The 27,482-nt window shown below is 34.0% G+C and overlaps 1 protein-coding gene across 10 annotated transcripts in view; it reads right to left on the bottom strand.

Moving 5' to 3' along the window:
• baiap2a (BAR/IMD domain containing adaptor protein 2a) overlaps positions 1–27,482 on the bottom strand; it is a 220,519-nt gene that overhangs the window by 60,906 nt on the left and 132,131 nt on the right. For all 10 annotated transcript variants that reach the window (XR_015479995.1, XR_015479994.1, NM_001040245.3 and 7 more), the window contains exon 5: positions 24,900–24,971. Coding sequence is in view for 8 of the 10 variants with exons in the window: in NM_001040245.3 (NP_001035335.3) it covers positions 24,900–24,971 (72 nt within the window). In the remaining 2 variants the exon portion in view is untranslated. The remainder of the gene's footprint in view (positions 1–24,899; positions 24,972–27,482) is intronic.

The following is a 27,482-nucleotide window of genomic DNA, read 5'->3' as shown; positions in this document are numbered from 1 at the left end:
CATAACAAAAACTGCCTGCTAATGCATGGGTAAATCTTCAAAGGGAACAGTGTTACATTTTAACCTCTTTCACCTTATCCTGCTTGCTGTTTCACCATCTAAACAATAAAAACATAATATAAGTCAAAATTTTTTTTTTTTCATTTTGATATTATGATTAACAGACACCAAACAGCCTCGTGTAGCTGCATATTTATGAGCATCATCTTTACTCTGCATATTTATAACAAAACAGGGCTTAAATATAACTGCCTCCTTTCATTTCCATTGAAAAGAATGAAATTTACCCTGTCTCTTTTGCAGAATATCAGTTTTAATAACCAATAATGGCCATTATAACAGTATAATGTACATTAAATTTAAACGATAAAGGCAAGCAATCAGTCAATGTGCAGAATCAGTGTATGTGGTTACATAAATTAATATATTAGCTTATCTTTGCACTTAGCCAAAACAGTTAACTGAGAACAAGTGATTCAAAAAACATAAGAATTGTTAGATAGAGACAACAAGATGAATTCAATATCACGTTTAACAACTATAGTGAGATGAGATCATCCAGCAGATGAACTGTCTGACATGCTCTATTGGCAGAGAGTGTGCATGTGTGTGGTCACGTGATTTGCGCTTTTAGCCGTGTCCCAGAATGAACAGAGAACTTTTCAGAATCGCTAAATGAAATGCCGGTGTATTTCCCGCGATTTCTCTGCTCCTCCCTTGCGTTTCTTCTTTCTGACTCTCGACTATTTTGACAAATTCAAACAGACGACGCACGCTCACACGGAGTCCAAAATAGGAGCTTGTGATTGGGCCAGCCCAATGTCAATACCGAAAAGAACCAATGGGCTGCAGAGTGTCACAAGGGCCGGCCCGGTCTGTCTGTCCGGGAAAAAAAGCATCTACTTTCAGAGAGTCACAGATCACAGCAGCGTCAATTAATAAGGCAGAAAAAAACGATAGGCTGCTAAGGCTTTTATGGGCCGATCAGATCATAAGACGATGATCAGCCCGGCCCAAAAAGTACGTCGGCCCACCGGGAAAGTGCCCGGTCTGCCAGATGGCCAGTCCGCCCCTGATATAAACCTAACAAGTCACTTTTTTTTTTTTTTTTTTATTTCCTGACGTAAAGAAATGATCCAAATCCCAGTGATTTTGAGGCCCACCACAACATGACGTAGGAGTGCAGTTTTCCCCGCCCACCAAAAAATTGATTGACAGGTGCTATGTCTCCATCCACTTGTTAAGTGACGTCAGATGAAGAGGCTTCCGAGTCCAAGCGCTATACAAAACTGTATGGGGAGACTCATCAAATGGCATTAATAACTGGTTTACAAAGCTCTGTAATACTTTTGAAAATCACAATCGCAATATATTTATCCATGCCTAATAATGGATGGCCAGTAATTGATACATTTTTTATAAAATGTGTTACATTTTGGTATTTTTGATGCAGCAAGTCCAGAGACTGTTGTGTACACCATAACTTTATACAAAATTCACTTTAATGTGTGATAGGACTAAAAAGTGGCCATACACAAATAAACAAACACCATAAAACATTTTCTCAATTCAAAGCGGCTTGGACCCAGAAACGGTATTTCAAACATCACCGATACAGCACAACTTAAATGCATAATGACATGTATACATGTCCGCAAAACTTTTTTTTGCAAACACACTGGGATTAAAACATGTAACAACTTTCTGTGATCATCTGCACTTCAATAATTAATTAAATAAAGTTTAATATGTTTTTAAAACAGAGCATGTTTTTAATAAAGAGTGTGAAATCGCCATGTAATTCTTAACCAATATAATCACTACGGCAACATAGTGTCCCGTGTGTGTGTGTGTGTGTGTGTGTGTGTGTGTGTGTGTGTGTGTGTGTGTGTGTGTGTGATTTGCAAATGACATTTGTGTGTGACTCATCACTTCAGAAAGACTTGAATAAACTCCACCACAAATACATCAAATAAACTTAATTGGTATTTTTGACTAAAGAGCTGTATTTCAGCTACAATTATGTCTGTTTTATCGCTGACTGCTGTTCAGACACACATGTCGGAGCAGTGGGCGGGGATAATCGGCTCATTTGGATTTGAAGCCACAGGCTACAAAAACAAGTGAGGGGGTTATAATTCTGACTACAATTGTTTGTTTCCGTACTTTTTGTTTGACTGAACACCCAGTAGAGCTTGATGTGCATGCTTTTGTTAAATCACTTTTAAGCATTAAGACCCACTCCCAATTCTACCCCTTAGCCCTTCCCCATCCACCTACCCCTCATTTTGTGCATTCCCGTGAAGGGGTAGGGGTATCCCAATTACCTTTAGCTTAAATGCGAAGGGCTAAGGGGAAGGGGTAGATAGCCCTTCGAAAAGAGATTTGAGATCTCAAATGATCTCGAAATGAGATCCACAAATTGGTATTTGTTGTCATTATTACAAATTTTTCGAGCTAATTATTTTAATATAATAATAACCACGTTTGTGTTTTACTGTCATGTTTAAAAAAAATAAATAAATAAATAAAAATATAAAAAACACTAAAATGAAAAAAAAAAACGATAAATTTCGCGATCTATAATAATATACTGTCCATAATAATAACTTCTGTATAGCAGTCCCAGAGCATTCTGTCACTCGATGACACTCAAATAAACAGTAAGTAAAGTTTAGTGGCTGGGAATGATCTTTTTTATAGTGTCTGCTATAATGTTAGTGTTGTTCTTGGTGTGTTTACATAGATGAATCTGGCCACTGTGTACTGTATATGCGCAGTATAAATTACGATCTTATTGCCACATTAGATCATTATGATAATATATGCCTTCAGTGATTTCTTGAAGACAAATATCAAAAAATACAACAACTGGAAGTCACGATTGTCTGATCTCATATGAAGCAAGAGATCACAATGACATATGATGACATGTGCAGGTGCTGTAGTGCTGTCCCATTTCTTAAGGGTAAATATTTAAGCCCTTACCCTTCACACTCGGTTTTGAGGTTCAAGAGGAAGGGTAAGGGGAAGGGGTACAAAAACAGAATTGGTATTGGGCCTAAGTATAACAAGCAAAATATCAGAGACAGAAAGCGCGTTAAAGCGCTCTGCTTTAACTCCACATCTGATTGACTATCTAGCAAAGTAATCCTTATGTAAAGTGCACTTTCCCCAAATTCATGATTGTATTCTCTGTGACAGACACATACAGCGCTGCCAGCATTTGCACAGAACATCTGGGAAAGCATCGTAATTCCTCTGTCAGCAACTGTTAGTGAAAGCCTTGCAAAAAGTCAGCGTGCTAAGAAGCCTTCAAAAGCCAGGCATCTCGCTGAGGTCTGGAGCACAGCTAAAGGTCTGGGCTTCTCAGAACGATGCCTTCTGATGTCTGCAGAAGAAAAGAGGATCCCAACAGCACAGCCTGGCTCCCGGCCCGAATTCTGGAGGCTGGTACATTTTGGCTGAGAGCATCTCCAGATATATGACTCTTCGCACATCCTACACGAGGTATGATCTCTAGACTACATAGCTATAAATAGTCTGGCAGCTCCACCAGATTCTTGCACAGCAGGAATGTGTCTACAAAGACAGCGTTACCATGAGGGTGATGGAGCAATCGTTGCATGTTTGGTGAAAGGAGAATGGAAGATCCTGTTTTGACAGACATCATTAACTTTACCTAGCACATAAATGATTCACAGTGAACTACACATTGTAAAAAAAATCTAATTATCAGGTTCTGTATTTTGTCATTTATTGTTTTTTTCCTTATTTACTTACTGTGTGGTTATTAATTGTGCTATGGGACCTTTATGTCTGCTGTGTCAACTTTTGATGTTGAAAATTCAACTGTGCGAATGGACAAAGTGACTTTAACATTTTAGTACTTTTGGAAAAAAAATTGTGTATAAGAAATAATATAGAGAGAATTAAGTTTTTGTATAATCACAACATAAACTTAGGCCCTATATCACTAAAAACTATTAAAAAACTTTTTTTTTTTTTTTTAAGTCAATAAATGTCAATTTTTTATAAACTGTATAACAATGAAAGTTGTTTGAGGAAAGATCACAATCCCATAATGTGATTCAACAGTAAGAAGAAAAAAAAGTTGAATCGAAAAATATTGAAAACAGTTCTATATTTATTTATTTTTAATTTATATATATATATATATATATATATATATATATATATATATATATATATATATATATATATATATATATGTGAATGTGAAAATCGAGCCTGATGTGTTATGGATCAGGATGATTTCTTGAATTTGTTTTAACAAAATGTGGTTCGTTAACATGCCATTTTCTGATTGGATTTCTATAATATTGTAAAATGTAAATGTTAAAATGCTCTCCAAGATACTAATTCAGATTCGAGATACAAATACAGTGGTCCTCAACCACCTGGGTCGCGGATCGGTACTGGGCCGCACAGGAAATCATCAATTGTTTCTGTTTCATTTATTATTGGAGTCTGAATAATGTTTTATTTTGAAAAATCTTTTACATCTCAGTTACTTGAGTAAGAAACAGACGTCTTTGAAAAGTTTCTTTGCATAGGGGAAAAGACCCAGTAAACACTCAAAAACATACCTTTTGCTACTTGTTTATTTACTTTTTGAAAATAGTTAAAACAACATGATTCTAACATTTTTTGGGATAACTTCAATCCAATGTTCAATCCACTTAGATTTGTAAAAATGATGAAGTTAACAATTGACTTGTGTTGGGACAGCATAAAATTATTCTGTGGACACTAGCAAAGACCCACAAACTGCCAAGAAGGATCTGCAAATCAATTTGTTAAAAAATCAGGTGAACCTAGCATGTCTGTGCAAAAAGATCATCAATAGCTGGACATCACAAATGACGGCGACCGTTCACAGATCTTGTCTTTACCATGTGCAAGTTATTTCCAATGGAAGTGTGTGGCTTCTAGGTGCACGCAGTAGAAAAAAAAAATTCAGATGTTACACTAAATTATTTGATACTACATTTATGGCTAACAAGAATCACTAGAAATATGATTACTCAGAAATGATTATGTCAGAAATATGATTAGGTCAGAAAGAGAAAGAGAGAGAGAGAGAGAGAGAGAGAGAGAGAGAGAGAGAGAGAGAGAGAGAGAGAGAGAGAGAGAGAGAGAGAGAGAGAGAGAGAGAGAGAGAGAGAGAGAGAGAGAGAGAGAGAGAGAGAGACAAAAGACATGTGATGGGATATGACCATCGAATATACAAGCACAGATGCATAATGCATTTCTTAAACTTCTGTAAAATCTGTACATAGCATTCAACACCCGAGGTTTTTGACTAATTACATCTCTGTTTAATGTTTGTTTAATGTTTTGTGTGTCTTTTCTCATATTTATTTTTGTGTTGTCACTTTATGTACACTGGAAGCTTCTGTAGCCAAAACAAAATCCTTGTTTGTGTAAGCACATTTGGCAATAAAACTGATTCTGATTCTGCATAAGCAATGGAAGGCCACAGATGACCTAGTTTGTTTTGTTTGTTTGTTTTATTTTTGACCGTAAAATGATACAAATAAAGTGTTAAATTAATATCAGATTGTAGCATTAACAACAGAGCTGCAGCCTGCTCTAGCCTATCTTTGTGATAACATGCCATTTCATTCATTTACAAAAGCAAGTTGTTTCATGTTGGGAAGATATTGTATTACACAAATTGTTTCAACCTTTTACAATTTTTAATGATGTCTTGCACATATTTGTATTAGAAAATAGTCTCATTTAGCTTATGATGAAATTAATCACAGAGCCCACCTTGTGGTCTTGTAGTGTTTTTTTACAGTCTGCATATAAAATAATTTGAATGTCAACAAATAGATAAAGCTTGTGTAGAAATGTTGTGTAGCTGATCTTTTAGTCCGTGTAACCTAGTTAAATTTGAATATACACTGTCAAAACTGCTGATTTTTACAAAACTCATTCATGTTGTCCTAACACAAATTGATTAGGGTACCGCAACAAATTTAAATGAATTGAACATGGAACAATTAAGTTATCAAAACATTGTAAGAACTGTGTTATTTCACTTTAATTTAAATAAGTAGTTTGAACACACAGCAAACATTTTTTATTTATTTATTTTTATTTATTATTATTATTTTTTTTTGAGTGTAGTGCAGGATTTGGGGATTGAAATCATATCCATTTTGCAACGATGCATTCATGTGGTCAAATTAATGCATATTCTGAAATCAGATAGCCATCCAATTAGAAAACAAACAAACGGATGAAGTAACCAGGTGTAAACGGGCTCTTAATTTGAAATGCTTAATTTTAATTGGTCAATTGGGCCATTTTGAGGCCATTTGTTTCTCGATAATGGCCTGCCAAGAGTATTAAACACTTAACTTACTGACCACAGTAAATCTGGCCAGTCGCCAGCTTTCTCTCATGAATGAGATTGAATTTTGTCCATCAGTGACTGACAAACAATGGCATGATCAAAGCCTGTCATTTTTACTGTGAATTTCACTCAATATCCAAGAGTTTATAAACTCTTTGCGAATGTTTAAACACTGATGTTACAGTACTTAGTTTAAGCATAAGCTAATATCTACACATCTCCACCTGTGTGCTCTTTCACACTTTAGTGTCTTCAGGCATCCTCTTAGTCTTTTTTTCTTTTTACCATCGATACACATCACTTATTAGTGTTGTTCACCTAACAATAACAAGCAAAAGCTGCACAATATGGCGTCATAAAGTATTATCTTCAGATGTGCTGTGTTTACAATTGAAACAACATGGGGAGCAACTGCAGTACTTCATTGGAAATAACAGCAAAAACCAGGGTCACAATTGTCAATTTTTTTATTTTGAATAAGGTAAATACGTAGTGTGTGTTTAACAAATTTAACAAAGATGTTTCATTTACACTATATTAAGGCATACAAGTCTTGATACCCTGGATCCATTTAACAGTTTAAAGACAGGTCTGTTTTGAGCACTGTGAATGTAGCCATCTTTTCAACTATTTTATTTATAACTTATATAACTATATAACTTATATAACTTATATAAATATATATATATGGGATATTATATAAAATATATTATGGGATTTTTGTCTGATTTTCACATTCGGTCACACTTCGCAATAAGGTTTCATTAGTTTATGTATTTACTAACAGACTAATTATGAAAAAAAAAAATTGAACAATTTACTAATAGTTTATATTTACCAATGCATTGTTAACATTCAAGCTCATGCTTTTTAACATTATTTAATGCACTATGAGTTAACATGAAATAACAACGAGCAACTGTATTTTAACGTTAACTAACGTGAACAAATACTGCAATAAATGTAATGTTCATTGTCCATGTTAGTAAATGCATTCACAAACATTAACTAATACAACCTTACTGTAAAGTGTTACTTCATTTTCTTTTACGCTTCAAATTCAAGTGTTAGTGTTGTTTTGATGATCTTCATAGCTGGTTAGTTTGTTTCAAGCCTTATGGTGCTTTAAAGGCAAAGTATGCATTTTGCGCCTTATTTGCAACATACAAAGTTTCAGTTTGATGACACAGTGACTGCATGTGAAATAATGGGAGTTGTAGTCTTATTATTATTATTATTTTTTTTATTATTATTATTATATCGTACAGGACTCCTGCAGAACGCATGTTCATGTAACAGCTAAAGTATTTAACGTTTATTTTCGTGGTATTTTTTTTGGTGTGATGCGGCACAAAAACAGCTGAGCTTTAATTATTGCACGGTCGAGCACTCGTGAATTTGTAGAAAAGCAACACTGTTTTATTATACTAAATATATATTTAAGGTTCTGTTTTAATGTTGCTCTGTGCTCTGTCTAACAAAACACAGATTACATTTAAAAAGTATTTGGTGTTTCCTGTTTTCTATAAAATCAAACTGAAAATTGAATTGGAATGGTTTGTGATGTCACAAAATGGCCACACAGGACAGTCCAACACAAGTTAAAATTGCTGGATATAAAGATCATATTTTAATGTATAACTACTAATCAACAGCTAAGATCTTAATAATAGGCATGCATTTTTTGTGTGTTTGTTTTGTGACTGATTGGTGGAATTTATGAACAGCATCATAGGTAACTTAGTCATCAACCAGAGATTCCCCTCTTGAACACAACTAATTAAAATTAAGTTGAAAAACTGGACTGTCTGACGATTACCTGACCATACCTGTCTTGGAAGTCCTAAAAATCATACGCAAGTAAAAAGTGCAGTGCGAAGTACCTGAGGAAAGTATCTGTTGTAAATAATACTCAAAGTATGAGTAAAACATAGTCCTTCTAAAAGTTCTCAAGAGTATAATGTGTGCTTGTGCATATTAGGCTGTACTGGAAAATTATTCCACCATAGACAGTAACTTGCAAATTAAAATGTAGCCTATACAGTATCTTACATCATTGTCATTCTATATTAATTCTGTTTTTAAAATGTGCGTTTATTTTTTTATTATTTTCTTGTTTTTTTCTTTTGTGGACTATTATTTTAAAATGTGACATCAATTATATGTGAGAAGCTGAACACATTATATTAAAATTCACACCTATAACGGTTGTGAGGTTGATGTGTTTACATGCAGAGCAAAGTCTTTGCAACCTAAGGGGCAAACATCTAGCTGTGATGATTTGTTAATGCTTATTATGCACTTTGAACTAACAAGTCATCCAGCAGTTGGCACCGCAAACCAAGCTCTTGTAGCACTGATAGAATTAACGTAGTTTTATGTGATCATGTGCTTGTCAACGTAACATTCTGTAGTGCGTTTCATGATTTTGCATCTGCCTGGACACGTTTAATGCTTCTACGGTACATTATTGCTGCATTTAGCATCCGTGTCTTGAGGTTGGTCTGTCTGATACAATTTGTCTAGGTATAATTTGATTTGACAAGAATCACAGGACTGATTATTTTACTTGGACAACCACCACAGAAAAAAAAACAACAACAAAAAAACAAAACGTAACCAGTGCAGGTTGGAGAGAAATAGCATCATAAAAGTACATGTACAGTAGGGCTGAACAATATATCGTTTCAGCATCGATATTGCAATGTGTGTATTCGCAAGTCACCTCGCATTATTATATTATTATGCTTATTATTAAATATTATTATTTGGAAATTATTTATGCAATGATGACCATGTTATTTTACATTTGATCAGTTTCTGTAATTGAATACTGTTTGACTTGCAAGAACACTATAAACCAGTATTTATTAATTTTTTATTTATTTATTTATGCTTGTAATTTATTATAATTTATGCATATGCACTGACTAACAAACACTTAATCATCCCAGAAAACCTAAATGAACAAAATCTTTCCAAATAAAGATTTATATTGCAATATACTCACCGGCCATTTAATTAAGTACACCTTACTAGTACTGGGTTGGACCCACCTTTGCCTTCAGAACAGCCTTAATCCTTAATGGCACAGATTCAAGGGGACAAGGTACTGGAAATATTCCACATAGATTTTGATTGATATTGACATGATAGCATCAAGCAGTTCCTGCAGATTTGTTAACTGCACATCCATGATGCAAATCTCTCGTTCCACCAAAGGTGCTCTATTGGATTGAGCTCCGGCGACTGTGGAGGCTACGTTGAACTCATTGTCATGTTAAAATAAACCAGTCTGAGATGATTTGTGCCTTTTGACATGGCGTGTTATTCTGCTGACAGTAGCCATCAGAAGATGGGTACACTGTGTTCATAAAGGGATAGACATGGTCAAGAGCAATACTTAGGTGGGCTGTGGCATTGACATGATGCTCAATTTGTACTAATGGGCCCAAAGTGTGCCAAGAAAATATCCCCACGGCATTACACCATCAACACCAGCCTAAACTGTTGATACAAGGCAGGATGGATCCATGCTTTCATGTTGTTTACACCAAATTCTGATCCTACAATCCGAATGTCGCAATAGACACAGAGACTCATCAGACCAAGCAACGTTTTTTTTCCAATCTTCTATAGTCTAATTTTGGTGAGCCTGTTTGAATTTTAGCCTTAGTTTCTTGTTCTTAGCTGACAGAAGTGGCCCGTTGTGGTCTTCTGCTGCTATAGCCCATCCGCTTCAAAGTTTTATTATTGCCTTTCTATCTGCCTGTTACTACTGCCTTTCAGCTGGAACCAGTCTGGTCATTCTCCTCTGACCTCTGGCATCAAGGCATTTGTGCCCGCACAACTGCCGCTCACTGGATATTTTCTCTTTTTCGTTATGCATGAAAATCCCAGCAGATCAGCAGTTTCTGAAATCCTCAGACCACCCCATCTGGCACTAACAACCATGCCACATTCCAAGTCACTTAAACCACCTTTCTTCCTCACTCTGATGCTCAATTTGAACAGCAGCAGATTGTCTTGGCTGCCATGTGACTGGACAGGTGTAGCTAAAAAAGCCGGTGATATATATATATAACGCAATGTTAGAATTTTCCCTAAATTTTTGTAATTTAGGTCAAGCTTTACAATAAGGTTCATTAGTTAATGTTAATTAATGCATTTTCTAACATGAACAAACAATAAACAATACATCTACTACTGTATTTGTTCATGTTAGTTAACGTTAGTTAATGAAAATACAGTTGTTCATTGTTAGTTCATGTTAACTCATGGTGCAATAACTAATGTTAACAAGCATAGAATTGAATGTTAATGATGCATTAGTAAATGTTCAGTTATGACTAATAAATGCTGTACATGTGTTGTTCATGATTAGTTCATGTTAGTAATTGCATTAACTAATGAACCTTATAGTAAAGTGTTACCGTAATTTGTTAATTTACACTATTGTATCTGAATGATTTTTATTTATTTATTTATTTTTTTAGCTGAAGACTCTGAACACACTGCCAGCAGACTACCCTATTTTTTGCTGTCTGATCTCAGTGCTCAACTTTATGAAATTTAATGTGCCATGTATTATGAATAGTTATTTTTATAGGCCTGTTTAAAGATGTAGCGATCTGTTTCATTCATTTTTGAGCTGGCTTTTTGCACTCTCTCTAGAATGAATGCATCATGCATGCATGTGTGTTTTTAGATAATACATCTGGGTGAACACACTCATACAGTACATGTGCTGAATACTGCTTTAGATTGAGTTGCACTTTTACATTAAAATAAAAATGAGCCTGATTTAATTATCTGTACTTTTGCAAAGTTGTTGCATAAATCCTTTTAATTATTATGCAAACATGTGTGCTCATTTTCATAGCAATCAGTGTTTACATTGTGCATCTTATTACCTTAGAAAATATCCTAGCACATCCTGCAAGTAATATTTTTATTACATGTTGTGGAAATATAAATTTATATCATCTAATTTCAAATTAACAATAATCTACGTATAACTAAAAAGTTATATTCTCTGGTTTTTAATTATATTATTTCATTGACATGCCAGCTAGGAGGGTCATATAACCTTTGTCTTTCTGATTACAGGCTAAGCCAAAGTAATGCAAATTGTCAGTTTCACAGCATGGGGTGTCTATTGTTTTCTCTTTTCGATCAAATGGACAGGCGGTTTCTGTCTCCAGAACATGATGAGATCAATGCCTGAAAGAGCAGTTTACCCTGCCGACCACAACGCTTAATTTGCATGCTTTGTTTAGCCAAATCCCCTCCTCCTAAGAACACAATATAGCCATGAAATCTTTGTCTTATTTCAGACTAAGTCAGACTTGTGAAAGAACTTGCAGACTGCGGACCTCTAGTAGGCTCTTGCAGACACATTGGACATTTTAAAGACGCTGTATGACTGCAGATTAACCAACACGTCTCAATAAAGGAATTCTGCTTGTTTCGAGTCTCCTGGACTGGGTTCTCTCTTCTCTTTTCATCTCATTTATTTTTTTTTTACAACAACTTGGTGCCGAGACCCGGATAGAGACTGAAATTCATCAAATTCTCAACAATTTGCTACAAAAGACTGAAATCCACCTGGAATTCAACTTGAACCTTCAAGATCAAGGAAACTTCTTCAGACGGAATCTTCAGCTCAACGGCAATTTGAAGTCACTCAGTGGACGTCACAAATTCTCAACTATTTGCTGACTGCAACCCTGATGAACATTGAAGCTACCTGAATACAAAGATCAGATCACTCCAGACTGAATCTTTTCAGCTCAACCTCGATTTGGTGAGTTTCACTCTATCAAAAGAACCATACAGACCAGTCTATACACATGGTTATTCTCTGCTCCATTAGAGAAAAGTTAACAAACTGCTGCAGGGTTTGTTTAACAAAAAGTTATCCTCTATTTCAATAGAGAAGTAACAGTTTATCCTCTCTTCAGAGAAGTTAAGCCTTATGCGCTATTTTCTTTTCTTTTATTTTGTTTTCCCTCTGTTCAACCAGAGAAGTTTAAGTTTAGCTATACAAGCTAATTTATGTTATCTCTTGTTCAGGCAGGAAGTTTTAGCAACATGTGCTAATATTGTTACCCTCTGTTTCGCCAGAGAAGAAATTACTACACTTTCATCTGAAAAGTTTTAGTATTTTTACTTTGTGATAATAAGCTCACAAAATGTTCAGACAGAATACAAGACTGATCACTACAACTGAAAAAGGTAGTTTAAAAACTCCTTTATTGTCAGATCAGGATTTCAAATCGCTGCTACGACAGCACATGGACTCAATTACAGAGTCAGTCAGACTAAATTTGACAAAGAAATTTAGCATTGACCCAGATGATGTTTGGACATTAGATGAATGCAAGAAAGTGCTTGATGCATGCATTCGCAAAAACAATGTAAAAGGCATCATCTGCTGCTACAGAGAATTCAATTTATCTCGAGCTAAACAACAAGCTCAAGCTAAATCAGAATTTGAAAAACAGATCCAAGAGCTTCATGCTAAGATAACCTCATTAACAAAACAACTGAACCTCAAGAAATCAAAAACTGACATTGAGGAGATTAGTCAGCCTGATAACAAACATCCTGACTTACAAACTGTCTCTGAAAAAGACATTTCCATCCAATCAGTTAGTGATTTGCTCAAAGGTTCAGTGGAGGCTTGTGGTGCCAGAAGATCTAAGAGAACTGAGAGTTCACACAACAACACTCCTGTTGTTCAAATTCAAACAGTTTCCAGAATACTAGGACCTAGAGAAATAGACAGATTATCTCAAAGCTTACCATCAGCACGCACAAATTTTTCAGAGTTTAGCAGAGCACTAATCAGCAAAATGCGTCTTTATGACATGTCATTAACAGAAGTCACCCAGCTAATGTCTCAAATTCTCACTGAATCTGAATTCAACAGTTTTGAGCATACTGTGACCTCTAAACTACAACATGCCAGTAAGGATGATTTGAGAGAGGGTGTTTTGAAAGCTCTAAAGAACATTGTTGGCCCAAAGATCGACTGGTCAAAAGTGACTTGTTGTGTGCAAAGGAAAGATGAATCTGTGAATGAATTCACTGAGAGATTTTGTCAATCCGCCATAACATACAGTGGATTAGCTGATAATTCGGACAGTGTGCTAGATGATAAGGGACCCCTAGTCCGCATCTGGTCAGATGGCCTTGCAACTGAATACAGACAAGCTTTGCCATTTCTTAATATCACCTGGTCTTCCACCACTCTCAGAAATAATCTTAACAGTTTAGCTTTGTGGGAAAGAGACTCTTACATCAAAGACAGAGTCAGATTTGAAGCAGCCGCCACTAAGGTCAACACTGAAAAGACATCAAATCACAAATGTCTTAGGAAAAATATCTGTTGTCATTACTGTGGTAAAAAAGGACATTGGATGAGGGAGTGTAGAAAGAATAAAAAGAACTTTAAAGAGATGAACAGGGTAAATCAACTTCTGAACAGTTTGCTAAATGCCCTCAACATACCCCTCCCCTCATCACTAAATCCATTGAGCTGTCCACAAAGATGCTAACCATTTTTGGCTGTGAGTGCTTAATGTCCCAGTTCATTTACAATTAAGATGAAAGACTCTTTGTAAAAAGACACAAAGGAAACTTCTTCCTTTTTATTGGGGAACTCTGCTTAAGTCCACTTACAGCCTTGAATGTGTTTAACACATTTTCCAATCACTACCCATTCAATGTTATGATGTCTGATAGGACTGATATTTATTGAATGATAGTTTGTGTCACACATTTTAAAGTTTGCCCACCACACTCAGGGACAGAACAGGACACACAAACCAGTGAGGAGCCCAGGGCAGAACTGAAAGCAACAGGCTTCAGGGGCCGCACCCTGTGGTGAAGACTCCCTTTTCTTTTTTGTTTTTCTCCCCCCATCCTCACCTCACTGTTTTATAGGTGTCATAACTTTAAGATTAGGAGATAGAAAATACACAACACTATACGATCACCAACTTAACACCACTATACGATCACCTGAATAACTAGACACATGAACTGTATGATCATACAAGTCTATGCATGAATACTGCTGGTCTGCTGTTTCCGTGTTTTCTTGTGTGCAGGTAAACACAAACACTGCATCTTCTCAAGAAACACTCTAAACCAGAGCATCACTACGGAGATCCATGAATGACAGGAAGTCATCAGATCAACTCTGTGCTGGAGGAGAACCACAAGAAACACACCTCACAAAAGACTGAACACTATTCACAAGCCATGGACTTTCAGAAGATCTGCAGTTTAACTACATGATTTTTTGTGTCATCATGTAGGATTTGTGACATTACAACTGATTGTCATAAACGTGTGAACAGTTTTGAAATCTACACTTACATCTACGTAGATATTGAAATGACACAGAATAAGTTTAAATGTGCCTGTAATTTTTCAAGTTACATGACTAGAAGATGGGGCTTCTGTTATCAAACAGAAGCCATTGAATGGTTTTAGGAAGGCTTACAAATTTATATTTTTTTTGTGAGAGTTTTTAAATAACTCTCAAAGGGGGAACTGTGGAAATATAAATTTATATCATCTAATTTCAAATTAACAATAATCTACGTATAACTAAAAAGTTATATTCTCTGGTTTTTAATTATATTATTTCATTGACATGCCAGCTAGGAGGGTCATATAACCTTTGTCTTTCTGATTACAGGCTAAGCCAAAGTAATGCAAATTGTCAGTTTCACAGCATGGGGTGTCTATTGTTTTCTCTTTTCGATCAAATGGTCAGGCGGTTTCTGTCTCCAGAACATGATGAGATCAATGCCTGAAAGAGCAGTTTACCCTGCCGACCACAACGCTTAATTTGCATGCTTTGTTTAGCCAAATCCCCTCCTCCTAAGAACACAATATAGCCATGAAATCTTTGTCTTATTTCAGACTAAGTCAGACTTGTGAAAGAACTTGCAGACTGCGGACCTCTAGTAGGCTCTTGCAGACACATTGGACATTTTAAAGACGCTGTATGACTGCAGATTAACCAACACGTCTCAATAAAGGAATTCTGCTTGTTTCGAGTCTCCTGGACTGGGTTCTCTCTTCTCTTTTCATCTCATTTATTTTTTTTTTACAACAATGTGTAATAAAACATGTATGCTGTGATGCTTAATTATAACAATGATATAATGAATTAAACCACTTTTATCTTACAAGTCAACTAATTTTAGTAAATCATGATGATTAATATTTTTAATATTTATTTTATAATGATCTTGTCAGAAATGCAATTTTTTTTTGTATGTAAGAAAGTAACACTTTACAATAAGCTTGTATTTGTTGATGTTAAGTAATGTGTTTACTAACATGAACCCACAATGAACATGACATTTACAGTATTTGTTCATGTTAGTTAAAGTTTAAGTCTATGAAATTACAGTTGCTCAACATTAGTTCATGTTAACTCATGCTGCATGAGTTAACTAAATGTTCACAATTAGTTCATGTGAGTAAATATATTAACTAATAAAACCTTAAAGTGTGACCAGTTAGAATATATGTAGAAAATTTAAATTTAGAATACTTTTTATATGATTGAATATTTTATAAACTCACACCAAACAGAAAATGGAATGAGCACCCATTGTTAAAGTTGAAGATAAAAGGCTTTCATTTTGTAAATAACAGACTGGCAATTTTTCTTCACAAAAACTCAATGTATTGTCAGAAGAAAGTCACAGAAATTGACAAGTATTAATTTAGTATGTCCAGTATTATTTCTATTTTTTTTTTCCTCAATAAAGGTGTGTCACCACTTAATCACATTTCATATATAAAAAATAATAATAATTAAAAAAATAAAAAAATAAAAACTGTTTCAGCTAAAATATATTTTTGTTTCTTTTTTTCTCAACTGAACAACAACAGACACTTAATTTCAGGGTTCCCACTTTAAGCCACATGTCAAACTCCCAGATTTTTTCTGACTTTCACAGTCTAAAAAGCTGAATTTACATGACAAACCTGTATACACTACCAGCCAAAAGTTTAGCTGCCTATCCAAGTTTTAGGAACAACAAATAACAACTTGACTTCTAGCTGATCAATTGGTATCAGTAGTGGCTTATATGAAAGGCAAAGGCCTCTAGGTTATGCTTATTTTACCAAAACAAAACATCATGATGCCTTGATTTTTAATTATATAATTAGGACAGTAAGGTCTGACTTTGCTTTAACAGAAACAATGTACAGTATAGAATATAGTCATGGTGCAGATGCAAGATAATTAATATTGCATATGACTCCCATGAGCTAGGACAGACTGCATCTATACATCTCTGCATTGACTCAAATTACTTAATATTGAAGCCATCTGGAATCGCATAAAAATTTTCTTGCAGGACTCCCAGAGTTTATCGGGGTTGTTTGTATTCATCTTCAATGCCACCTTCTCCATCTGACCCCAGACATGCTCAATAGTGTTCATCTCTGGTGACTGGGCTGGCGCCCAATCCTGGAGCACCTTGATCTTCTTTGCCTTCAGGAACTTTGATGTGGAGGTTGAAGTATGAGATGGAGCACTATCCTGCTGAAGCATTTTTCCTCTCCTGTGGTTTGTAATGTAATGGGCAGCACAAATGTCTTGATACCTTCAGGCTGGTAATGTTGCCATCCACTCTGCAAATCTCTCACGCGCCCCATAATAAATGTAACCCCAAACTAATAGGTCCTTCTGCAGTATTTGTGATGATTGGGATAAAGTTCAGCTGATGATTCACCAGAAAAATCTTTTGCCATTTTTTTTCCAAATGATTAACTAGAAGTCAATATATTATTTGTTGCTCTTACAGCTGGGATCGACGACAAGATGTTTGTCAGGTGATGTAAACAAATAGAAAACCAGGCAAAGGTTTTGTTGCGAAATCCCTCCAGAGTTGTGCAATATAAAACATTTAAAGCTAAATAAATTAGCAATAAATAAATTACATATTTTGTAGTAGGATTTATATGTTAAAGAGCTAAACACTTTCTATTTGTTTCTCACAGTTTTTTCTTTTGTTGTTTAGGTTTTAAATTCAGAAATTGGCAGAAAACCTGTTATTTTAGGCAACTAAAAAACAACAAACATTTTCCTGCAAAATACAGGCGGCACTGGTTACAGCTACAGACAGTATTTTAATAGGCATAGCCTGGTAATGGCAATTGATTGCCAGTTGAAATGGCCTTACTATAACAATAAGCAAAACTCATTATACAAAAAAAAAACAACAAAACACAAAAAATACATTTTGATAAATGAAATAAATAAATAAAGTGACAAGCAAAATCATCAAAAATCCCTGAGCTTTCCGAGAAATCTGTGCAATATTTTCTCTGACTATTAAAGTCTTGAACAGGCCATTTACATGTAAAACCTTATAATATCTAAGGAATTCCATGACCCATGGGAACCCTGTAATTTACATCTTAGCTAACCTGAGGCAAGGTAAATTAACAGCAAATTATAATTTTTTTTCTTCAACATCTCTTTAAATGCCTGTAATGTTTGATCTTGTTTGTAGGTCCAGGTTCAAAGCTGCAGTTTTTTTTTTTTTTTTTTTCTTTGTGGAAGCTTTGTGTTTAATGAGCTAATAAAATACTTTGACTCACACCAATATTTTGGCTTAATTACTTGAAAAGTAACTATTTAAAAAACGGGATCCCTAACATCCATGCAATTATTATGACAAAAAAAATGCCTTCAGGGTGATACAAACCCATATCAACATTTATTTTACCACAACAGGCATCTGGATCTACATTACCAGCTAATAGCTCTCTCATGCTGTAGCTATTTGTTGTGGACAAGAACGAAAATGCATTTGGCAACTATAACACTTTTTTTTGCCTTCCTACCTCACTAGCACTAAATCATCCACTATGAGCATGTGAAATCTCTATAAATTAGAGTGGCAGAATCACAGAATGGATATGATCACAACCTTCCAGTCCTTAAAAAACATCTGACAGCAAATCCTTGATGTTTTGCACAGAATGTATGGACTGAGGAGAAAAAAAAAGTGTTTGTTTCCAAGGGGAACGACCACAGGCCGCTGAATAAGGCAAGACAGCAAGGCTTTAATTTTATCTGAATACAATGTGATGACAAGCGACGCCTAAACCCAGTCTCCCAAACCCCCCCAATGAAGCTCCACACAGCCCACTCACAGGCTAAAGATATCTCTTGCAGCTCCGCTACAAACATACTTTAATCTGCAGGAAACTGTGTACTTTTGTCGTTTGGTAAAAAAAATAGTGGATGATGGGGAAAACAACGTGACACTACAGGAATATAAATGCAATGTCTAAAGATGCAAATATAGGAAAAGCTTGGATTAACATGCTAAACCTTATGTAGTAAGAAGCTTGGGGTGTACAGCTATAGGTTGAAATAAAAAAAAAAAATTAAAAAATTCCTAGTTTCTCTTGCTTTTCTAGATTCATTAGGTATGGGCTTGAGTAAAACGTTGCATGCTCCTTGAAATCAAAATAAAGTTGTTGTTTTTTTTAGTTGTCAGTGTGTTAAGCCCAATCACAATTCTATTTTATCCGCTTGGCCTTTAAAACAGACTGTGAAGGGGTAGGGTAATATTCCGTTGAGAAATTATTACAGACGCCATGTCATTATGTCATCAAAAATGAATGTTGCGAGCATATAAAAACGCTCAGCTTTAATGCAATGCATTGTGTGAGAATTGATGCTATTTCCATATGAATAAGCTAAAAATTATGGGCCCTATCAAACACCCGGCGCAATGTGGCGCAGGGCGTGGTGCAATACTTGTTTGCTAGTTTCAGCTTGCCGCAAGAGTCGTTTTGAGGTGTAGCCCCACGCTCTTTAAATAGCAAATGCATTTGCGCTAATATCTGCGCCCATAGGATGCGTGTTTTGGCACATTGCTGGCATGTTGCTATTTTGAGGAACTTTAATGGTCTTTTCTTTAGACCAGAACAAACCCAGTCTAAAGTGCGGCGCAGAGTGCGCCTGGCTTACACGCTGCTCAATACACACAAGATGTAGAGCAATACGCAAATATCTTTACATATGAAAAATAATTAAAATATTAAGGATATGTATAGGATATAATAAGTATATATATATATATATAGGATAAAAATTTAAGAATTTAAATAATAAGAATTTAAAAGAATTTAAATATTACAAAACATATTACTTTCGAGCCTACATGAATTTAAAAACCACTGCCTTGAATCCTTCATCTCGGGAGGCTTTTTCAGTTCATTCAATTTGCTTTTGTAAAATGTTATTATTATTAGCAGTATTATTTATTATATCCATATTAATATTTGTTTTATTAAAAACAAGCTTAGATTTATCCACCTGTCAGGTTTTAGACATATTTAGAATTTAGAAATAGTTTTGAAACAAATCTTTGCGCTTAAACAAAATTAATTATTTATAGGCTAATTGATGTCTGTGCGTAAAGTTTTCCCTATCCACGAGAGCAAAAGCGAAAGTGAACTTACTTTACGTCATGTAAATAGCAAATGCGCTTATGGCGCAACACAAGGCTCTTAAAGGGAATGGGAGATGAGACTCTGATTGGTTTATTAAAACACACAAAAAAAGTTTACTCAAAACACACCTATAACTCATTAGGAAAATAAACTCAACCCTTTTAGACCATGCGACATGGTGCAAAGCGGATTTTCCCGTCCTTATATTAGAAAATATAGATTATGACACACTGTGAATGCGTTTGTGACCTGCGCTTTCCGTTTTGTGCATGGACTGTCAAAATAGAGCCCCATGTCTTTTTGATATCATGCGTTTCAGCAACAAGACCATTGATACAACCGTTGCCTAGTAACATTCAAAAAAATATGCAGTGCACTGCTCTTTACTAATGTCAACAAAAAGGCATTGTGGTGCATCTCATGTTGTTTTTTATTGTATGTAATTTCATCATCGATATCGCAATGTGATCCAAGTGTATCCATCGAAGTATAAGCAATTTAATGGACTAAAATATTTTGAGGCTTATGGCTTATTTGCGAGTGATGTACGAAGAACGGACCACAGGGCTGAGTTTTGTTTATCTGTTTTAGTAAGAATTACGACATGTTTTCCTCGTCTTGTCAAGCCGTGCTTGACCTCTGCTTTGTTTTGTTGTTTACGTAGTTGCCGTCTGCACCGATCTCTTTGCCTGCGACCCGACTACTCTGTTTGCCTTACCTGTATGTACCTGATTGCTCCTGGCTGACCATTGCCTGTCTCACTATTTCCTAATAAAACCTGCACATGGATCCCCACTCCACCGTCCCTCACATAACATTATTAGTCAGTTACTGTGCCTGAATAAAATTATACTCTGAAAACAAACAAACAAACAAAAAAAAATGTTTATTTAAATTGTTTCTTTTTCATTATTACATTTATCTTAGCTTAGATTGTTTACTAGATTGTATGCAGGTGCACTCCCCAACAGAATCATTCCATTCAATCTAACTGTATTAATTTAATAACAGAAACAAAAAAAATCAAGTCATCTGTTAAAATTGTATTCATATCACAGAATAACAAAATATCACAATATTAGACTATTTCCAGTGTTGTGCAGCCGTATAATTTGGACAAACATTATTTGTCTTCAGCTCGAAAGTGCACAAGCCTCTGGGTTTCCTCAGGCATCACTGTTAAATCTGATATCATGTAAAACTGCTCCATATTCACACAGTGCTCATATATTAATGGAGGTAACCACAAGGAATCAATATTATACCAAATGTGCTGTAAAAAAGCTTTTTCACTGCCACTAAACTTGACTGAAATCTAGACTGGCCTATTTTGTCAATTTATCACGTAAGGTTATCAGAATTTCAAATCTAAGTATAATAGTGCAATATTTTGCAGCCCTTATTTTAAGGGACAATCATTATCAAAATTGTTAGCCATTTTTTTCCAAACAAACTTTTGAAAATCATGACCATAACACATTAACATTATGAAATGAAAAATCATATGCTTGTTTGTAATAAAAATCCCTATTGATGAAGTTTTATTTTTGTGGGTCTCACTTTTGCAGCCCTGTTCCTTTTCATGGAAATTTTCCATACCTCTTTTTAGTGTGGTCCTAAGAAATCTCATTTCAAGGGCTATATGGCCCTTCGCCTTACCCCTAAGCTCTCAAGCAACAGAGAATTGGGACACAAACGTGACTGAGGGGTATAGTTAAGTAGAAGGGTTAAAAGGTAAACTTGGGATTGGGCCTTAGTCGTAAAGCTATCTACACTGTAAAGCCCAAAAAGTTATTGTAACTGAAGCCATTTAAGTTCAAAAACTAATCCTAAAGAATACTGTTAACAATCCTTTTGAGTAAACAAAGCAATTTGACCAAAGTAAAACCCAATAAATAAAGAAAACTCAAACCAACTGAGTACTGTAAAACTCAATAAGAAAAGGCACATTAAAACCATTTAAGAAATCCGACTGTTGCAAACAATTGGAGTAAATAAAAAAATAATAATAAAACTAATACGAGTACAGTGAACTTACTCCATTTAAGTTGAAGTAATGAGGTATTTAATTAACTCATTACCTTCGAAACCTTTTTCAAAGGAGTAGAATTTAAATTTTGTAAACTTTGAGTTACCTACACTCATTTTATTGACTGTTGAGTTTAGAGTGTTTATTATAATTCACATTTCACATTTAGGACATATAAGCAGCTTCCGTTTAAACACTTGTAGTGTGTAATTTCCAGCAAAATGAATCAACAATTTATTTGTTTTTGAAACTGAAAATATTTCAGCTTTCATCAAATATTTTGACCACTCAAATGCTAGTATCTGACTTGTCCCACCCCTGTATAATTCTTTTCTTTTGCTTTTCAGTTAATGCAGAGCTGTGATTAAAAAAAAAACGGTATTGTTTTTTTTTCTTTTTTTTTTTTTTATAAATAGGACGAGCTACTCGATACCGGTATTCATATTTCAGTTGTAATTGTCAAACACTGAATATAAATGGGCATTTCAAAGCACTTTACGGGGACTTTAAAGTGTATTTTTTTCCATAAAGGTCTGATGACATTTCCTCAAAAAAAAAAAAATAAATAAATAAATAAAATAAAATTATTCAGATCATTTTCTTTCCAGAAAATTAAACGTTATTTTTCCAGATGTTATTTTCTTAACTCTTCTGATCAAAACATTGGTATTGCATTGTCTAAAAAAGTATATAATCATGTCTGAAACATGGCATTCTTTATTTTTTGCAAAACTGCTTAAAACACAAACTTCAATTTTAAAATAGTAAGAAATACCATTAATAATTTACAAAAAAAAAAAAAAAAATGTTTTTCTCAAACTACATATCATGAATCCAGAAAAAAACAGGGAATTTTCAAGTGCTTTCTTAATTTTTTCCATAGCTCTACTTTGTGTGTAAATTACAAAAACTCGTTTGAGGTTGCAGGTTTCATTTTTGTATTTCGCCCCTTGCAATGACAAGGCTGTATGTTTATAAGTTGCATGAATAAAATAATCTGCCAAATGCATAAATGTAAACTGTTTGCAAATTACCCAACACATTTGCCTAAATGTTTAGTATATATCCAAAGCAGTGGCAGCAAAGTCATCCAATTTTGTAAATACTCTTGGCTTAATATTTCATCAGACTGCCAAGACGTGACAAAATTTGACTCAAAATAAGCTAAATAACCCTATTACTGTGACCGTTCATAAGTTTGGCATCAGTAGGATTCTAAATTATTTATTTATTTGTATTTAAGAAAAAAAAAATATATATATATATTTTCCTGAGCAAATACACTTCAAATTGATGTAAAGTGGCAGTTTTCTTTTTTATTATCTGTCTTATAATATGTGATGTCAATAAATGAATGAATAAATAAATAAATGAATGGCAATATTTTCTGAGCATCATATTGGACAGCCCCATAGCTAGCCTGCTGAAAGGAGTGGTTATTTTTTTAATCAAAGTAGAAAGTTTTTGCCTTATTTTCTATTTAATTATGATATTTAAATGCTGAATTTTAGTGATATTTAAGCATTATTTTTTTAGCTGTATTTTCTTGTCGGGTGGTCTTTTTTTCAAAGAAATATGAAAAAAAAAGAAAAAAATTAAATACAAATATTACAATATCAAGAAAAAAAATCTGTTAAAGTTTTAAAATAAAATCTGTAGCCTAATGCTATTTATTAGGCAAATAACAAATTGACCAGCATAAATTCCTCAGTCAGAATTTATTTGAATAATAGAAACCTTAAAACAACAACAACAACAACAACAACAATAATAATAATAATAATAATAATAATGTGTCAGGATTTTCCTTTTTAAAAAAAACTGCATTTGAATATATTTAACAACATTAACCAAATTAGTATTTAAATTAACTTTTAAACAAGCCAGTTTTGGTGCTTCACACCTTTTTATTGGTCTTTTTTTTTTTAAATTTAAGAATAAGGGTTAAGATTTAGAATTAAAGTTACTTGTAAAACTTTTTCTCTATTTAAAAACAATACAGTAGGTCAATAGTGAAAGATGACTTCTCTTACGTCAGATTGTGTGTTTTCTTGTTAGCTGGATGATAAAAAATAATTGTTTGCATTGCCCAAAACTGATTAGCTGGAGCCACGACCAACAGAGGATTCGGCTTGGTCTTAAAGTCTTAATGGTCTTAAGTTTTAATGGGTTATTTTCACAATTTATGATTACATAGCAGTCAGGACAAATTAACTTATGAATAGGAAAAATTCTGGACCTTTGTCAGTGAAGAGTGGATCTTTCGAATAATCATATTATAATGATTTTTGAAGGATTACTTTGAAAAAACAGATTTCATCCCAGGAATTAATTACATTATTTATATTTTATTCATATAAAAACATCTAATTTTAATAATAACCTTGCATAATACCTTTAACCACTAATATGGATTTTAAAAGTGTAACGGTGTACAATTTTGGAATAAATAAGTTACCAACAAGTACCTTTTTGTATTTAATGCCTTTTTTCTGAGTATGTTGGCGAGTACAATATATAAACAACTTATTTCAAACTTACTGAAAAAAAAAATAATAATCTTATCAAAACTACGTGTATCAAAACGTGTAAAAAAATATAATCCAGTGAAGTTATGCAAACATAGATCAGTTCACAACCCTTTGCATTGGATATGTAACTGGATATACATGCATTTAACTGGGCTGCTGTTGAATAATTTTAACATTAACTGACAGTAAACAGCACTCACAGACCATGTTACTTCCATAATATACCCCATAAAGCATTTTCGAGTGAAACATAAGAAAAAAAAAAGCAAACAAACATGTTAAGTGCTTTTCTTCATCCAATTGTGATGGGTCTTAATGGATTTCAGAATGTGTGCTTGTGTATAATAGATGAATGTGCATTACTAAAGTAGAGCAAATGTTAGTTTGTTTTGTCAGTCTGTTGTGTTATAAGGAGTGGGATTTGCTATAGACTCACAGTCAAGTATCTTGCGTCCAAATCCACCTTCTTCTCCAGCTCCGACAGCAGCTCATTGTGGAAACATTTCAACTGCAAGCAAGCAAACAAAACAAATGCACAACGTTATAAAAAATTTTTAAAAAGTCTTTTTAATAACCAGAGAACACAGATTTGAACAAAATAATATACTGGACAACATGGCAAGGTACTGACAGCTTTAGTATAACCTTGTCCTAACTAGACATGACACTGCAGCACACAATAAAATATGTTTTCTTGTTTTTTTATTTCTGTATTGTCAGCAGTTTTTTTTTTTTTTAGTTTTTGTTTATTTATTTTTAATGCTGTGGCTGGATACACAACATAAAATCAATGGCAATGATAACCTTAAGTATCGGTTATGCTCTTAGTTTAGTGTTAAATGTAATAACAATACATTTTATTTATGATGCACTTTTCTTAAACTCAAAGTGCTACAAGATACACAATAACAAATTAAAACTGCAGAGAATGACTTGCATAAAATTTCTTCAACTCTGAAATCTGGACTTTACTAGAACTTAAGAAGCTTTAACACTATTTATATTGTAAAAGCACTATACAAATACAAACAAATTAAATTAAATTGAATAAAATAAAATCCCAGTAAGAAGCCAGAAATCAAACCACAATAACAATAAAGCACAATAAATAACTAAAATCTTACAAATTGCATAAAAGTGACAGTGAAGATCCCAAATCAAATGCTTTGCTAAAAAGATGTGTCTTAAGAAGCTTCTTAAACAGCATTCCTGACAATTTTGTGTATGCATGCATTCCATAACTTCGGAGCACAATAAGAAAAAAAAGTAAAAATGTAAAAACAAAGTAAAAATGCAGAACAAAGACAGCAAGTAGGATTAGAAAAAGTCAGCAGATCACAAAGGTAATCTGTAGCTAACCCATGAACTGCTTTGTAGGTTAAAATCAGAGTCTTAAAATCATTACGTGATGGAACAGGCCAATACATGAAAATGTAGCTACAATACAATGGACTTCTAATCTTGAAAAATAAATGAATGAAAACATAAATATTAAAGGCGAGAACACAATTTAATTCAACAAGTGTATTCCATGACAAAAATTTAAATTAATTATTTATCCATTCATTTTCTTTTAGGTTTAGTCCCTTTATTAATCTGGGGTCACCACAGCGGAATGAACTGCCAACTTATCCAGCATGTTTTATGCAGCGGATGCCCTTCCAGCTGCAACCCATCTCTGAGAAACATCCACACACACTCATTCACATTCATACACTACAGACAATTTAGCCTACCCAATTCACCTGTACTGCATGTCTTTGGGCTGTGGAGGAAACCGGAGCACTCGGAGGAAATCCACGCGAATGCAGGGAGAACATGCAAACTCCACACAGAAATGCCAACTGACCCAGCCGAGGCTTGAACCAGCGACCTTCTTGCTGTGGGGCAACACTATTACCTACTGCGCCACCGCAAACTACTTAAAATATGTTTCAATTAATTGGTCCCATTAATATCCAAATACACTTTATATACAATTTATGTTTCTTTTTTTATGGTGGAAAAGATTATTTGAATTATTAAAATGGTTGAACTTTACACCAAGAATGCAATTTTAAATATTATTTATTTATTTTATTTTATTCTAAATATTTTTACAATAAAATAAAAATATTTTTTTAAATAACTGTTCACTGAAAGGTTCTTTATAGGAACCAAGATTAGTCTTAAAATCAATTCAACCTTTATATTGAAGATGCAACAACGTAGAAACAAAAATCTAATGACAAAAAAATCAAGACAACGTATATTTTGTAAAGATGCATGAGTTAATATTTAGTTAATAATATATAATAAATTATATATAATAAATAATTATAACCAATATATAACAAATAATACTTATTTTCAAGAGAACAAACTTTTTTTGTTGCTTTAAGTTATTTTAATAATATAATCTAGTTTTACCTACATTTGTAAAGTTATACAAAGTGTAACTTAATATTTTAGTCAGTTTGATTGATATAAGTTGACATGACTAGATCATTTCATTATATTGAACATTATTTTTTTTACAGTGTAGCCGTCCATTTAGTTTGTACTTGTAATAATGTTAAAATGGTTCATACTTATGAAGCCAATTGTAACTTCAGTGTGCCAGCCCTTCCATATTCTCTTCTGATGTGATTATATGTGCTTTAATTTATTTTGTCACATCTCCTAGCTGTGTCATCTCCCATGTGGACAGATTGTCATTGAGATCTGATTATACCATACAGTAGTAATGTTGATGAGCACAAACAATAATAACTCATGCATCTTTAAAAAGGGGCAATGAACTAACAAATCAACATTTCCCTTTATCTTGTGACACTTAAAAGGTTGATGTGCTAAAAGCATTCTGCGTTTTTGAGTTTCAAAAGTGAAAATGGTCTCATTTCTCAATCAGTTTATATTGAAGATAATCTGCCAAAACGACAGGTTACCAAATAAAGTCACTTTATTACATATTAGTGTCTAAACTCCAGAGATTACGATCAACTTCTCCCACTTCTACATCACTGCCTGTTTAGCTCTG

This window comes from Danio rerio, chromosome 3 (assembly GCF_052040795.2).
Source record: "Danio rerio strain M-AB ecotype USA chromosome 3, GRCz13ab, whole genome shotgun sequence".
NCBI classification, from domain to species: domain Eukaryota; kingdom Metazoa; phylum Chordata; class Actinopteri; order Cypriniformes; family Danionidae; genus Danio; species Danio rerio.
Note: the sequence above shows the minus strand (reverse complement) of the source record. Positions and strands in the feature narration are given on the sequence as shown.